This window comes from Ischnura elegans, chromosome 12 (assembly GCF_921293095.1).
Source record: "Ischnura elegans chromosome 12, ioIscEleg1.1, whole genome shotgun sequence".
In the NCBI taxonomy this organism is placed as follows: domain Eukaryota; kingdom Metazoa; phylum Arthropoda; class Insecta; order Odonata; family Coenagrionidae; genus Ischnura; species Ischnura elegans.
In genome coordinates, this window is record NC_060257.1 from 37,482,672 (window position 1) to 37,497,654 (window position 14,983).

General features: G+C 36.3%; 2 protein-coding genes across 3 annotated transcripts in view; both read left to right on the plus strand.

The window, feature by feature from the left end:
- Window positions 1-19: 19 nt before the first annotated feature.
- LOC124169146 (39S ribosomal protein L30, mitochondrial) lies at window positions 20-1,542 on the plus strand. The gene is made up of 3 exons (XM_046547652.1): window positions 20-348; window positions 993-1,119; window positions 1,195-1,542. Exons 1-3 carry the CDS (start codon window positions 194-196, stop codon window positions 1,483-1,485), a joined length of 573 nt encoding a protein of 190 aa, XP_046403608.1. The 5' UTR covers window positions 20-193; the 3' UTR covers window positions 1,486-1,542.
- An 87-nt stretch (window positions 1,543-1,629) lies between these two features.
- Window positions 1,630-14,983, plus strand: part of LOC124169144 (dual specificity mitogen-activated protein kinase kinase hemipterous-like) — a 42,705-nt gene continuing 29,351 nt past the window's right edge. For both annotated transcript variants that reach the window (XM_046547649.1, XM_046547650.1), the window contains exons 1-7: window positions 1,630-2,098; window positions 7,125-7,330; window positions 9,521-9,634; window positions 10,333-10,563; window positions 11,084-11,263; window positions 11,428-11,702; window positions 13,661-13,918. In XM_046547649.1, coding sequence (XP_046403605.1) covers window positions 1,924-2,098; window positions 7,125-7,330; window positions 9,521-9,634; window positions 10,333-10,563; window positions 11,084-11,263; window positions 11,428-11,702; window positions 13,661-13,918 — 1,439 coding nt within the window. In that variant the 5' untranslated portion in view covers window positions 1,630-1,923. The remainder of the gene's footprint in view (window positions 2,099-7,124; window positions 7,331-9,520; window positions 9,635-10,332; window positions 10,564-11,083; window positions 11,264-11,427; window positions 11,703-13,660; window positions 13,919-14,983) is intronic.

Genomic DNA, 14,983 nt, shown 5'->3' on the forward strand with positions numbered 1-14,983 from the left:
GTGTGCGGCCGAGTCGCCGAGTGTTGGCCAATATAATATTTTGTGATGTATTTTGGTGTGAATTAGTTATTTATCAACAATTACGAAGAGAATTTCCATTATCTGTGAATAAAACTGTAATCTTTCTGTTAGTGGATGAGTTGCTTCACGTCTTGAATATTGGTAGCGGAGTTATAAACAAAGGCTGTCTGTCATGTCTCTTTTGCGGTTTTCTGGGGCGAGGGTCGTAAATGCAGCTTCTAACCAAGTTCAGTGTCGGACTTTGACTGTATCAAGGAGCTCTTTCAGCCGACAGATTTTGGAACACGAAAAACCTGTTGAGTGTCATGGGTTCATTTACTATCCAAGGTAAATTTCTTGCTTTAAGAGTGGTAGAAACCATTCCGTTGAGTTTTTTTGTTCAAACATTTGTCTTTCTGTTTGAAGGCTAGCTTGAAGATCTACTATTAGGAATTTTAATTATAAGCATGATGGTAAATCTGAGGTACACACTTTTTTCTTCTGTAGAATTATTGAACTCTAATTAACTAGATGTATCCATTACAAAGATTAACCTCAGGAAAACCTCTTTGGCCGAGGTTATAACTCCTCAACTTTTATGAGATCGCTTTAGAATTTTTAATTGACCTCAGTTAAATCTCCACTCAAAAATTTTACGCCTACTTAAGAAACTTGGGAAACCTTAGGATTTTTAGTTTATCTCGGGAATACATCAAATATTTGAAGTTACACCAGGAAAACTTGCTTCTAGAATCGAAATTATCTTCTGAATATTTAAGACCTCTGGGGTAAATTTTAAAGAAGAATAGCGCAAGTTTAATCAGAAATGTCTTCGAATCGTGGATAACTAACATATTTTGTATAATTTCTTTCTATTGGAGCTATGTTTCTTGAATTGTATTAGATGAGCTGGTCTGGTTTAACATGGTAGAAGACCAAATTTCTATTGACATTATTCTTTTGCCTTTGATACTTATATCTTTATTCTACAGATTTCCAAACCAAGAAGATCCTCCAATTCAACCGAGTAAGGTCTTCATGGTTCAAAGAATCAAACCACTTAAAGGCCGACCCTATTGGGAGAAGGAAATAATGAAACAGTATAAGATGGACGGTAAAGTAAGTAGAGTTTGTACTACTGCTTTAATTGTCGCATTTTATCACATTAATCGTAATTTCTGCTACTTATTACAGCGTCAAGATGTTGTGATAATTAAGAATATACCTGAAAACAACCAAAGATTGTGGAAAGTGAAGCACTTGATCAGGATCACTCCAGTTGTGTTCCCTAACGGGCCCCCTTCTAGGGAAGATATTGGGGGTACATTCTTAAAGGAGAATGGGGAATTAGTGGTTTCTAAACGCCTGAAAATACCTCAAGAATGCTTGGAAAGCAAAGCAGAAAAAGAAAAGTTGAAAATGGATAAAGAAACAATTAAGAAGCAATGTCGTTTACGGTGGCTAAATGCTTGGCAAACTTGGTAAATTTGTTAATTGTTAGTACCTAAGACATGTTATCCAATAAAGCTGTAATTATGCGTACTGGTTTTTATTTATTGCATTTTCATTGCTTGCATTATCCCATCAAAGAGAAGAATGAATTAATGGTATAGATTTGGAGACGCGGAAAATTTGCGTACCTCGTTGCTCAAATGTTTTTGTGTAGGGAGCGAAAGTGTTCCTCATCCGCCATATTGATTGAGGCTTTCAGCTGTGTAGTCTGCAGGGGAAAATGCGAGTGGTGTGTGAATTATTTCAGGGTAGAACTCATTGTCAGATATTATTATCATTGTGACCTGTATTTTGCATAAACTAATGAATCGATATTGCCATGGATATTTCGGTATTATCGTATTTAAATGTGAAATGTCAGAAGATAAGACTGCTAACAGCTATGTTGTAGCCTTCTGATATTAGTTTTACATGGTGTACACGGATACATTTCTGGTGTCTACGATGTCTCTGGAGAGCAAGATTCAAGATCTTCAAGCACGTCTCGATGCTGAGAATAAAGCTAAGAAAATTGATACTTTGCCGAAGGACCTGAGCCACGTCTCTCCTAGTACCAGACATGGAACAAGTCGGAGGCCTAGGCAGTGTAAATATTATTTAATATTCGAGAAATTTTCTCTGTTTAACAAATATTAAGCAATGGCGGGATTTTTCGTGCCATCACGTTTACTCTATTTGCTATTGTTGTGGGGGTCTGGTGTTAATATTTATGGCCTCTGTTTGAAGGCAGTAGTTAATAAATACCAGAGAGGCATTGAGTAACTTTCATCTTATTATCATTTAGCATTGCATTTCAGAGTACATATGCCTACCCATTCGGTTTTTGCCTCTAAGGAACACTATGCCAGAGCTGAAATTAATGTTTCACCATGGGTCAAGTGTTCATTTCAGGTCTTTTATCCTACAGGCTATAGTAATGTTTTAACTGGGAAATCGCTTTTGTAAGAGGAGTTATATGTGATTAAATGACGTAGTGTATATTTTTCATTGATTTCAAAGAGTATCAACTAGAAAATAGAGGTTGTTAGTTATCATTTACTTCTTGTTGTCAGGTTATAGAAGTATGCCTTTTTAGTTCATTGTATTTAATGAGAAGTTTGAAATAGACAATGAAAGTTAGGAATTCTATTTATCTAATGGAAGCAATTCTTTAAGAGAAATAATATAACTTTATGCGGCAATCCATATCCCATCTTCTGCCCTAATTCTATTCATTGGTACTTCAAAGACCCTGCTTTTAGCTGTTGTCCGATTATATTTGTTTTTTTTTTCAATGCCCGCAAGATTGTAATGATTACAATCAAATCATAGTTTTCTGCTTATTTTGTAAAACTGTATTCCTTGTCCCAAAATGAGTGATGAGTTATTTCTAGTTATTTGCGATTGGTTCTATATTTTTTTAAATTGTTGTGGGATACTTGATACATCATGAAGTGGGATGTCCTGATTTATCATAATTCTGCTTTTGTGACGATGGCAAGGAAACACTTGGTACTATTGGAACAGCGAAACGTAGCCTTAAGGCCTGGTTACACGGTGCATTAACCCGTACGGGTTAATGTATGAATGCGTGTCTGTTTGCATGTCTGAATTCATGGACGTTTGCGTGAACGAGGAGCATGAATGAGCGGTTACACGGTACATGCGTTCGCACAAGTTTTCACACATTTTCTCGTAACGCGAGGCGTTTAGTTTTTGTTTATTCCCTTTACAGTGCGCAAAATTTAAATGTGAAAACAGTATCATTAGGTAGGAAGCAGACGATACCTACCAGAAAAATAATTCCCTTTTCGTTGTTTCCTGTAGGACGAGGAAATTACACATACTGGTAATATATTTGCGCTGCCGTGTAAACAGTGGTTTTCATTGTAGTTGCCGATGTTGTTTCATTTCGTGCCAGTAATATTTATTTATATTTAATATTTATCGTTAACGCTTGCTTAATGCTATATCTCAATAGTACCCTATTTATTTCAAACCGTTATCAAAGTTAATACTTAGGCTGAAAATTTGTAGACTCATCTTGTTTTTAAGCCGTGTTCACTAGACATTTTTCTGTCACCTGTTTCACTGAGTGTAGATGATATATGAGAGTAGATATTTTTAATACTTTGTTCTACTTTTGTCCGGGACGGTTATAAAGTTAAGAAGATATTTGCTGTTGATGGAAAAGATGTTGGTTTAGAGGTCTTGCCGATTTATGAACTTGCGTAATGTGAGTCGTATTTTTGTGGTGAGCCAGCGCATTCCCACCTCGGACGTATAAAAGGTAGAATTGTCGTTAATTCGTATGATATTAATTATGTTTAAATGTGTTCTATAAGTCGTATGATAGCCGTTGTATTTCACAAATGTCGTATTGAAAACTCTGTGACAACCTCATCGATTGTTTTGTTCCGGCATAATACAACCAATAAGATACCATAGGCATAAACTTGGTATGTCCGGCATACATACAAGGATAATCTATGCAAATATTAGTGTAGATGCAAATGGTGAGTTTGTGGTAGGATTCAAGCACTTACGATACAGTACAAATGAACAAATACGCGTAAAGAGTTACTGAATAGCCAAGACGGCCGTGGAATAGCCCTGCAGATGACAACTAAATGTGTCGTTTCCCACCAGGTGGCTCTGTTATCAACTTGTGCGAATGCATGAACGAAATTAGAACATGTTCTATTTTCCGTTCACGCGTTCATGCATTTGTACATTTTGGGGTGGTTACACGGTGAATTTTTCCGTTCATTCTCGCGTTCATACATTTAGACATTAACCCGTACGGGTTAATGCACCGTGTAACCAGGCCTTTAAAGTCTTTGAATAAATTACTTTTATATTTACCTATGATTGTGCATTATTTGTGTGGTACCCACTTGCACGTTGAGATTAAAATACTGCATTAACGAGTGACTCTTTATTACATAATTCCCATAGGGAAAAGGTATTAACATCATGGGATGATGAAGTTCCCTTCAAAAAATTCTGATGACTTTATCAGGATTCCCATCTGATCTCAATATTTTCTCTTTGGTGTAACTGGTGGCATGTCTCACTTTAAAAGATGAGATTTTGTTTAAATCCCTGAATAACAATTAATAATTTTGCTGTGGCTTCCTTTATTTGGCGTCCTCTCTCACTGTCGATCTTTTCACAATTGCACATGGCAGTACATGCAGTTAAGTGATTATTCGTTACTTTCGGAAAGGTCAATTGTTCATGAGCAAAATTGAGGATTTATTCCTCTGGCATTTGATCAATAAAGCTGCCTTGCCACTTGTACCACAGTGTCCACTAGTGTTGTGCTTATTGCACTACATGTTGTTTGATGATCTTAGAAGATAGATTTACTTTGACTAGTGATGGCTCTGTTCTATAGCTGGTACTGTACCTGATCATGAATAAGTAGAACTATGTTCGTATTTCTTGAGGTGAGATTCGTTTTCAGATGAATACGAAGACGATTTCCTCCTTTTGTGTCCATCAAGTAATCATTTGAAAAAATGTATTGCAAATGCAACCGAAGTATACTTATCTTAGTCATCAGGTGGACTTCTGTTGGCAGTTGTTTTGTCTCAATTAGTAATCTATCTAATAAGAATGGAGGAAGGAAAAGAGAAAAATGTTCGGCATCAGGAACAAAGTTAGCCCTGAGAAATTACTGCCTAGTAAATGGGAATCCCATCATAAATTCTGTTATTTACAAAAAAGCTAAAAAAAATTCTCCTTTCATTTATAAATGCAAAATATTTGGTTTGATAATAATGTGAAGGATTTCATTCAAGACTCTCGTGGTCAAATTGAGTGTTCATAGTAGCTGCACATTAATTTCACTAATTTCAATTTCTTTTTGTTCTCATTGGACATATTTAATCACTAGATATCCTATTATTCTTTTAGTTAATTATTTTTCATGGTGTACGAATTAGCTAAAAAGATGCTAGCTGGAGATATCTAACTGGCTTTAGTTTCATCACAAGTGGTTCAGTAAAATTAAAAGCAACATGATTTTAAATATTTATTTGTAGGTCTTACATCAGGATTGAGTTAATTAGTAGATCATTGAGCAATCATTTAATTAGTAGGTATTTGAGCATTTCAGTGCAGAGTTGTTGTAATAATACGAGGTTAAAGTATTAAATGTTTTTCTTTATATTATGCCCTAAATATATGACTGTGCTGGTAGGAGTAAATTTGGTTGCCTTTAATTTCAGTTTTTTAAGTCGATCGGCTGGTATCTTGTATTTGTATCTTTACGAGAATAAGAAGAGGAGACCATTGGGTGTCATTGGAGAGAAAGTTGTCAGTTTTATACGACATGCCCTCACACTCACCTCTCCTTTTCCCCTCTTCCCATTTTTTCTCTTTTTTCCTTGGGGTCAAAATCTTTTTTAACCCTCAATCTCCCCTGGATACGTGCCTGGTGGATCACAGTTATACTCCATCTGATGTGGTATGATCCACGTGGTCACACCACAGAAGATGGAGTGGGTCACACATAGACTCACCTTCTAACCATTGCCTAGTGGTTGTGCCTTAATCGGGGGCCTTCCACCAACGGGAGCAGGTAGAGGGGATGTGGAGGAGCATGGGACAGCCGCCATTCAGGCCAACTCCATCAAGGAACAACGTTAGAGGCCCTTAAGAGGCTCGAGTAGCATGTCCAATGTGGTCATGGGTGACAACGGCCTAGTGATTATTGCTTTGCTAGCCTTCAGGACCGGAAGTGTTTGCAGTGATGAGGAGGTCTGGCTGAGTACCCCCGTTTCAGAGCTCTGGCGGAGTGGTTGTCCTTTTGCCGTGTATGGCATAGGTAGACAGTGATTCCTGTTGCTTCCGGCCACACGCTTCCGCTTGGGTGAATTGGCATACTTGGCCCTCGTAGTATTGTACACCCAGAATGTGGCACTATAAATATCTATTGTCTTGGAAGTCTTGATAAATGCTGCATGGGATCCAACAATCTGCCATCTTCTTAAAGATGGTGAGGAACTGCTGTTCTACTGGGAAAAATCCTTAGTTAAAAATTATGCCGTATACCTTGGGTTGGAAATAGGAGTTTTGTCAGAGGGGGCAAAGATAAGTAACCCACTCCTCCTCCCTTGATCCCCCCTTGCTCCCTCTCTTCTCCCGATTCCACCACTAAAATATAATAGATCCATGACATATTTTTTTGAGATGAGGTAGTTTAAATTACACACCATATATTTGCTGTTAAGAAGTTTTATTGATAATATTTTTTAATAATTTATAAATTATTAATTTTTTTAAAATAATTTAATGACAAATAAAAAAAAATCAACTGATTTGGGCGTTACTTGGTGGAACGATGAAATATTCATGGTGAGTCAAAAACACAGTACTATTCCACAATAAATAAATTTTGTGGAATAGTACTGTGTTTTTGACTCACCATGAATACAAAAATTAAGTTAAATATTCTATTTTTGCTTCCCACTGAAGTCTGCCGCCCAGGGCACATGCCCCCTCTGCCTCACCCTGGTTCTGGGCCTGGTATAACTGTTTAAGTTTTCATCCTCCTGCCACGTTTAAATTCATTTTAATGTCATATATTCTTAAAAATAAAGGGATTTATATGTTGTTAATTGCAGTGGGAGACTTGGGAGGTAGCCTGGGAAGGGCTGATGGCACAGGTGGGAGCCGTCCACGAAAGCAATTGGATCTTCCTGTCAGCTACATGGCTCAGCACAGGGGCCTTGATGGCTCAGGGTCATCCTCTGGTGGAGTTGGTGGCGACATGGATGGAAAATTGCAGGAGATCATGAAAATGAATGGCATATTGGTTTTCGACAGTAAGGTATGGAAATAGTTGTTTTCTTTGACCCTTTCAGATGAATTTTGTTAGTTATAACTGAAGATAGTGTTGAAAATTATTGTAATTTTCATTCCAAAACCATATTGCTATAATCAGTTGTGGGTTGCAAGTCAACCATAATTTAGAACTGTTAAAATGTTTTGAATTAATATTAATAGCTGGTAAAACTTGATATACTCTGATGTACAAAATTTTATTTTTAATAATTTATAAATTAGTAATTATTTTTAAATAATTTAATTACAAAAATTAAGTTAAATATTATATTTTTCCTTCCCACTGAAGTCTGCCGCCCTGGGCACATGCCCCCTCTGCCCCACCCTGGCTTTTAAAATTTATGTGCATTTCCTGCTGATACTGAGAATTTTTTTATTATGACATGGTATTTGAAGGGAAGGGATTAAGTGTTGTTGTCATTTCCCCCTTTTTTCCCCCCGAATAAAAATGTGTGCTATTGAAACTGGGTCAAGAAGAGCAATGGGATTAGATGCTTTGTGAGAAATATGTATATATAATGTACTGGCTTGGTTCTGCAACTGAGGAAGAGACTGAAGGTGAAATGTTATTTGTGGACAGTGTTGTTGCATAGGTATGAATTTTGTACCAAGAGAAAATTGTAAGAAGATGGAATGAATGCTGTTGACTTACAATGATTCAAAAACTCCTGAACTCAATTTACAGGGAAGAGATTTCACGTAGCATGTTGATAATGTGCAAGGAAAGTAGGATAGGAGTGGAGGCAGGGCTGGGATTGCTTGTACAGGCATCCCCCGAGTTACGTAAGAGATGCGTTCCGGCAGACTATGCGTAAGTCGAAATTTACGTAAGTCGAACCTTTGCGTTGGCGCTTCAGAGATTGCTGTATAACAAGTTGTATCGTACAGGAATGAGCGCAACCACATACGCCACCACATCCATCGCTAGAACTGCAAATTTTTCACGTTGATTGCTGACTTGGAATTTATAAGCGATTTTTCTACAGAAATTAATGAAATTTCCTTCGAGGAATGACAAAAATGGGTCACTTTGTTATTTTTAGCACGAAAAAACTATAACTATTCGATATTTTTTCTACCATAGGTTGTACGAGCGAATATCTACTTCTTCGCGCTCGCATTCGAAAATTAACGTAATCATTTGAAATACGGTTATCGCTTACGTAAGTACGGATTTACGTAAGTCGAGACATACGTAACTCGGGGGATGCCTGTAAATCTGTCAGGTTTCCATTTGAGTAACTTCTTTTAACTCTAACATGCGTTGGTAGCTTGCTTCATCCGTGGAGATGGCTTCAAAGTAAGCCACCAAAATCAAAGAACAAATGAACTGATCTAGCTGGACGTGCAACGCAGCCGAAACCGGAAAAACCTCCCTCTGCAGTAAGGAAGAACGGGTGAAACACTGAACAGTTTCTAACTCATCACCGGATTCAGTGAAACTTTGTTCAGATTATGCTCTCTTTATTCAAATTCTCTTTGCCACACCGGATCGTTTTGGCCGAATCGAAAGGCACCAAATTCGAAATATGAAATTTTTGAATGCTCATATCTCTGAAAGTTCATTAATCGAATGTGTGTAGAAAAAGGACTAACTGTACATCCAATTCACGAGCGGTCATGAGTGGGTAACTATATAACCACAGGAGTGAAGCTTATTATATGATGTTGTGTATATGCTGAAGAAAGAACCATGATTGATGCTTTTAGGCACAGTACATGAGGAGAACTTGGTAAACGTGGCGCAATTATTAAAACTTAGCTTAGTGTATATCCACCTAAATGCCGTTGTTTATTCGTGGAACTTCGTGATAAAGTTCATTTTGTAGCATCCGGGACTGATGATCATAATTTCGTAATAAAGTTTCTTTTACTAAATATTGAATAGGGCTTTTCGTCGGGACCAACCATATGCCTAGTAATAACGAGAACTTTGTAATAACATTGTTTGTATTAACGAGAGTCTACTGTATACTTCTTTAGCACAATGAGAGAAAGTGAGGTGGCAGCAAGCTCAATTTTTTAAGAACTATATAAGTTTTAAAATTTTGTAACTAAGCAATATGCGTGGAAAAACTGGCTAATAGTATGAATTAGTTGGTTGTGTTTGAAGTTTTCTGTTGTTGGTATTGTAATTTTGCATGGCAATTTACCTAGGATATTTCTACTGTTGCAGGAATATCGAACTGAGATCGCAGATTTGGAGCATCTGGGTGAACTTGGCAATGGAACATGTGGGCATGTTGTAAAAATGCTTCATCGGCCAAGTCAAACTATCATTGCTGTTAAGGTATGTACTAATGATTTAAAAAAATTATTCATAGGCCAATAAAAGCAGACTTAAAAGTACTGGATGTGTTTAGTACTTCTTTGGCTGTTCACTTCCATTTTTTTTATTTCACTAAATGTTTCTTTCAATGATATTTGGTGATTTTCATAACTACTTCCTATCCTTTGTTATCAATTAGATTAATTAAAGTGATAGTTATTCCAAGGAATTAGTGAAAATCTTAATGCAAATCAATGATAATATTTCATGTGCCTATGTGATTTATGTAATTTTACAAATTTCTAATTGTCCTCAAAATTTTTGGTTTTCACAAAGCCTTGATGGAGATAACATTATTTATGTATGATATTTATTTATTCATTTTCATGCTATTTCATTTTTCCTCTTTGTACAGTTGAATTGAATTCAAAGATATTATGTAGTTTTAGCTTACTCTTTTACTTTTGCTACTTCAAAGATAATTTATCTTATTTAAGTATAATAGGACTAGCCATGTATAGGCCTTTTAATTTTGCGGTATATTCTTAAAATTGCCACAGGGAAAAATGATGCCTAGGTAGTTTAAGTGGCTAAAGCACTCGACCAGAAATTGGGGGATCCGGGTTCGAACCCGGTCAAGGCGAATGATTTTTTCTTTGTGGATTTTTTACGCATAATTTATCTTGATATTTGAGGTAATGAAATTTTTCCTCTTTCAGCAAATGCGCCGATCTGGTAATAATGAAGAGAATAAGCGAGTCATTATGGATCTGGAGGTGGTCCTTAAGTCTCATGACTGCCCTTTTATTGTTCGCTGTCTTGGTTGTTTTATTGCTGAGGCTGATGTTTGGATCTGTATGGAGCTGATGGCAACTTGTTTTGATAAGCTTCTGAGGAGGCTTAAACCTGATTCAGTGCCAGAATCAATTCTAGGAAAGGTCACTGTAGCGGTAAGTGTATTGTCCTCTATTACAAAGTTTTCACTCTTGTTTGAGATTGATTTTGAAACTGGAAGTGCTTTGAACTGCAATGAAACATTTAAATTTCCTGGACTTTATTCCCCATTTAGCTTAAGTCACTGAGAACAGATTTACAGAATTGCTAAACAGAATTACAGAGTTGCTAAAATGGGGCCCAAAGAAATGGGCATCAAACTTTTTAGCAAATTACCGACAGATATTAAAAATGTGAATAATTCTAATTTGTTTAAAGCCAAGTTGAAAAAACTACTTCTGTCTAAAATGCATTATTCAGTTGATGAATACTTTGACGATGCATTTTAACTCTTTATGTAAATATGTTAACAGGCAATTATTCCTGATTAATTATATCTGTATTTTTCTGTATTTAGATGTATTATTGACGTGCCTTATATCTTGTCCATTACTAATGTACTAGATCGTTGGGCAAATAAAGATATTATTATTGCACAGTCATTGATTTATTACTCATTATCTAAATTTATTTCAGACTGTTAAGGCTCTTCATTATTTGAAAGAGTCTCATGGTGTAATCCACCGTGATGTGAAACCGTCCAATATCCTGCTAGATGAGCGAGGAAACGTAAAGCTATGTGACTTTGGTATCTCAGGGAGACTTGTTGACTCAAAAGCAAAAACTAGAAGTGCAGGTTGTGCTGCATACATGGCAGTAAGTATGATTGGAACATTTTTTGCTAAGCATTACCTCTGATTTATTTAGTAACCTCCACATTTTTTCATAAAATATTGAAGTCTTGCTATCCCTTAGATTAATTGAATCAGGGCAGTTTTGAATGTGAGCTTTAATATTCGTATGGCTTCACTTCTTTCCAGCCTGAGAGAATCGATCCACCAGATCCTACTCGGCCAGATTATGACATTAGAGCTGATGTGTGGAGTTTGGGAATTACTCTGGTGGAACTAGCTACGGGACAGTTCCCTTATCAAGACTGTAGAACAGACTTTGAAGTCCTTACACGGGTCCTTCAAGATGACCCACCAAGGTTACCTAAATCTATCAAAAGTACAGGAAAAGAGGGAGGCGATGGATCTGAAGATTCTGAAACTAGCTATTTTTCTCCTGAATTTCATTCCTTTGTCACTTGCTGGTAAGGAAAATTTTCAGTCATTCATAGAAATAACTGTACCTGCTTTTCAATAATTAATCTTTAGTGTCTGTGACTATAGAATGGTAGCACTTTATCGCTACATTCCCCAGAAGGAAATCATTGATACATACAGATTTTAGATTGTTACTATTTGAAAAAGGTAGTTGATAATGTTGTTTTTTCTCATTAATATCTTCTTTTTGAAGTGCCCTAGAGCAAAAGAGAATAAGTGCCACAGCTCATTGCTTTTAAAATGTATGTCATATTTACATTATTTGTCCAGAAGGTTCACTATATCCTTCAAATTATGGTTTAAGGGTTTTTCATTAAAACTTCTGTGCAATTCATTTTCTTGACTACAATATAACCTTCATCCAATGTTCCAGAATGTTGTATACTGTCTATTCCTAATGGTAGCGTCACCCTTTTTTGATTCATCCTAATTAGCCAACTTCAAACTAAGTAAATTAGAAATTAACTTTATCCCTATTATTTCCATAGGCTAACAAAAATAATAGGTTGTTAGTTGAATTCACATGCAAATACCATATAAACGCATGGAAGAGACGCTCCCCTATTTTGAGTATCGGAGCTAAAGAAAAAAAATTTTGTTGCATTTTTTTAATCCTATAGTGTGGTATTGCAGACAATTGCCTGGGCATACGACAGTTATTAAAATTTCCACTTACAATTCTAAAAATTTATGCTGCATTTTTCAGCTAAATTTACACTATGTGTAAGGCACTCTGAGATAAGTAGGTATTCGCTTGTAGTCTTATCTTTATGATACTAACTAAGGATGGTCAAATCAGATACCCCGGATCCAAATATCGATAGATAACGCCCTTCACCTTATACTTCGGACACAAATTCATTGAAGAAATTGAATATGAATCCAAAATTTTAAATCAATGCTTTTGTGAATGTAACGTCCCATAAGCGGGAGTAGAAAGAGTTCCGATCCTCTCTTTGCATATGCTGTTGCACTGCTATGCTTATCCTACTCATGAACAATATTTTTTAAATGCTCTCGCAGGAGTATTGCAATAGAATTTCAGCCGTGGAAAATTTTAGGCAAAACACGACAGGCACATAGTGTGAATCTTCCCAAGAGATTGAACAACAATCGGGGTAATCTCTTGCATAACTTAATAACCACGGTATAGATTTCACAAAACAACCCTCGGCCCTCCATCAGCCATCTAGGGTTTCAGATGACTGGCTTGTGCTGAAAACCAAGGCCACTCAGTTCCCCCTGGATTTGTGACTGGGGGAGGGGGGAGATACGAAATTTGTGTAACAGACACACCCGTATTTTGGATTACAATTTCTGGGAAAAAAGGTGTGTCTCTTATATGCGTTTATATGGTCATATTCCTATATTCCTTTCATAAAATTTTTGTCAGTCATCATTTACTGCATTTTTATAAGCAGTTATTTTAATTCTTAATGTACTTAAAATGTGGTTTGATTCTACAATGAGTGGTAGTTTACTTCAAATATGTATTATTTCACTTAATATTACTCGTACTGATGCCTAGCATGCACTGGGGTCACCTTAGCTGTAGTCGGGGCTGAGCCTATTTACATGGTGCAGGCTCATTGAAGTGGAATTACTTGGAAATTTGGAATCTATTCATATTAGGAGAAATTAAGATCTGAGAAATTTTCCACAAAATTTATAGAATTTAAATTTATCGAATCCCAGGAGTTTTCTCATTTGTTAATCACACTATAGCTTTGGAGGTAGTCGAGTTAATCAATTATTATTGTGGAGAATTATGAACCACTTCATTTCTCCCAGTGTAAGTTCAATGTGTGTACAATGCTATAGTGTCTCGAGTGTCCCAATAATATTTTAAGAAATACTGTATGTATCTTATGTTATAATTTTTCACTATTTAACATGGATTGTCAACTTCACCAGTGTTAGTTTATTAATGGATTCTTATCTTTAGCTTGACGAAGAACTACCGGCAGAGACCCAAGTATAAAAAGCTCTTAGAACATCCATTCATTAAGAAATATGAGACTGCTCCAGTGGATGTTGCTGACTGGTTTGCTCGAGCTATGAAACAGTGTGGAGAGAGTAATTCAACAGGTTCTACAGCAGTTGCAGCCTCATCGGCAAATAGTGTGAGAAGTGAAGATGCTAGCAGAGTTGTACCTCCCCATCAACATCCAAACTCAGCAACATCCTCATCATCTATTCAAAGGTAGTTTTTTTTTCCATAATAATGAAGGTATTTTTAGGATGGCTGCTTATGAGCAAAACCTGGTGAGTCCAGGAACATCGTTGTGTAAAGAAAGCCATGGTATGGCGTTGAAAAAATAGAGCTACAGCAAACTCCCAATTTTCAGGGCTAAAAATGCGGAGATGCAACACGAATAATTGGAGTACGCAAATAATCCAAACTTTCAATTTAATTTCTTGTAATCTTCAAAATTTAAGTAAATCAAACAATATGTAATTATTTACACATGTTGTCTGTAATTTTAGATTGCTTTCCAGGATCATTACGAGCTTTCTTTTTCCGATCTCGGTCTTTTTTGCGGCTATAATGTAATAATAATTAATTACTAATTTTTGCACTAATTTTTTTTTATTGCTGAATTTGAAAGTTTAGCCTAAAAAAGAAACATTAGTATAGTCACTTTTATTTCCTGCATCTGGGGTATGCACTTTAAAACGTTTTGAAAGTCGGAAAATTTCATGTTGCGCTGAAACACAGTGCTTCCATCTTGATTGAGATGTGACGTCACAAGGCAGTAGTCACCAGTGGAGTATCGCTGTATTCCGTCGCCTTTAGCGCGGCGTGAGTTTCCGGGAATCGGTGGAGTTTGCTTCCTAAAAATGTCGGCTAGTACGGAAAACATGTATTGAAAAAAGAATTATAAATGATTTTTTGTTCCAAATTTCATCTCGACGTCGAAACAAAAGCCTGGTGAAGATATTCATTACCGTGCCTTAAGCACAAGCCATACGGAATAAATGGTTCAAGGCTGCTCCTGACTCTTACCTATCGATGATATTCTGTTTTGAAGATCATTTGAAGGTATTGTAAGATCAAATTGATATATATATTATAATGATTTACTTACCTCAGTCACATCAGAAAGTGTGTTGAATTATGGCGCGACTGTTATTTTACACGATCGGGAAGAATGCATACTTTGCCCATGATATGTGCATATATGATAAAAAACGACTTTTGTTAAAGTTAATGTTTATATGTTGAAATTAGAGATGTGCGAATAGTATCCGCGAATACTCGAATACC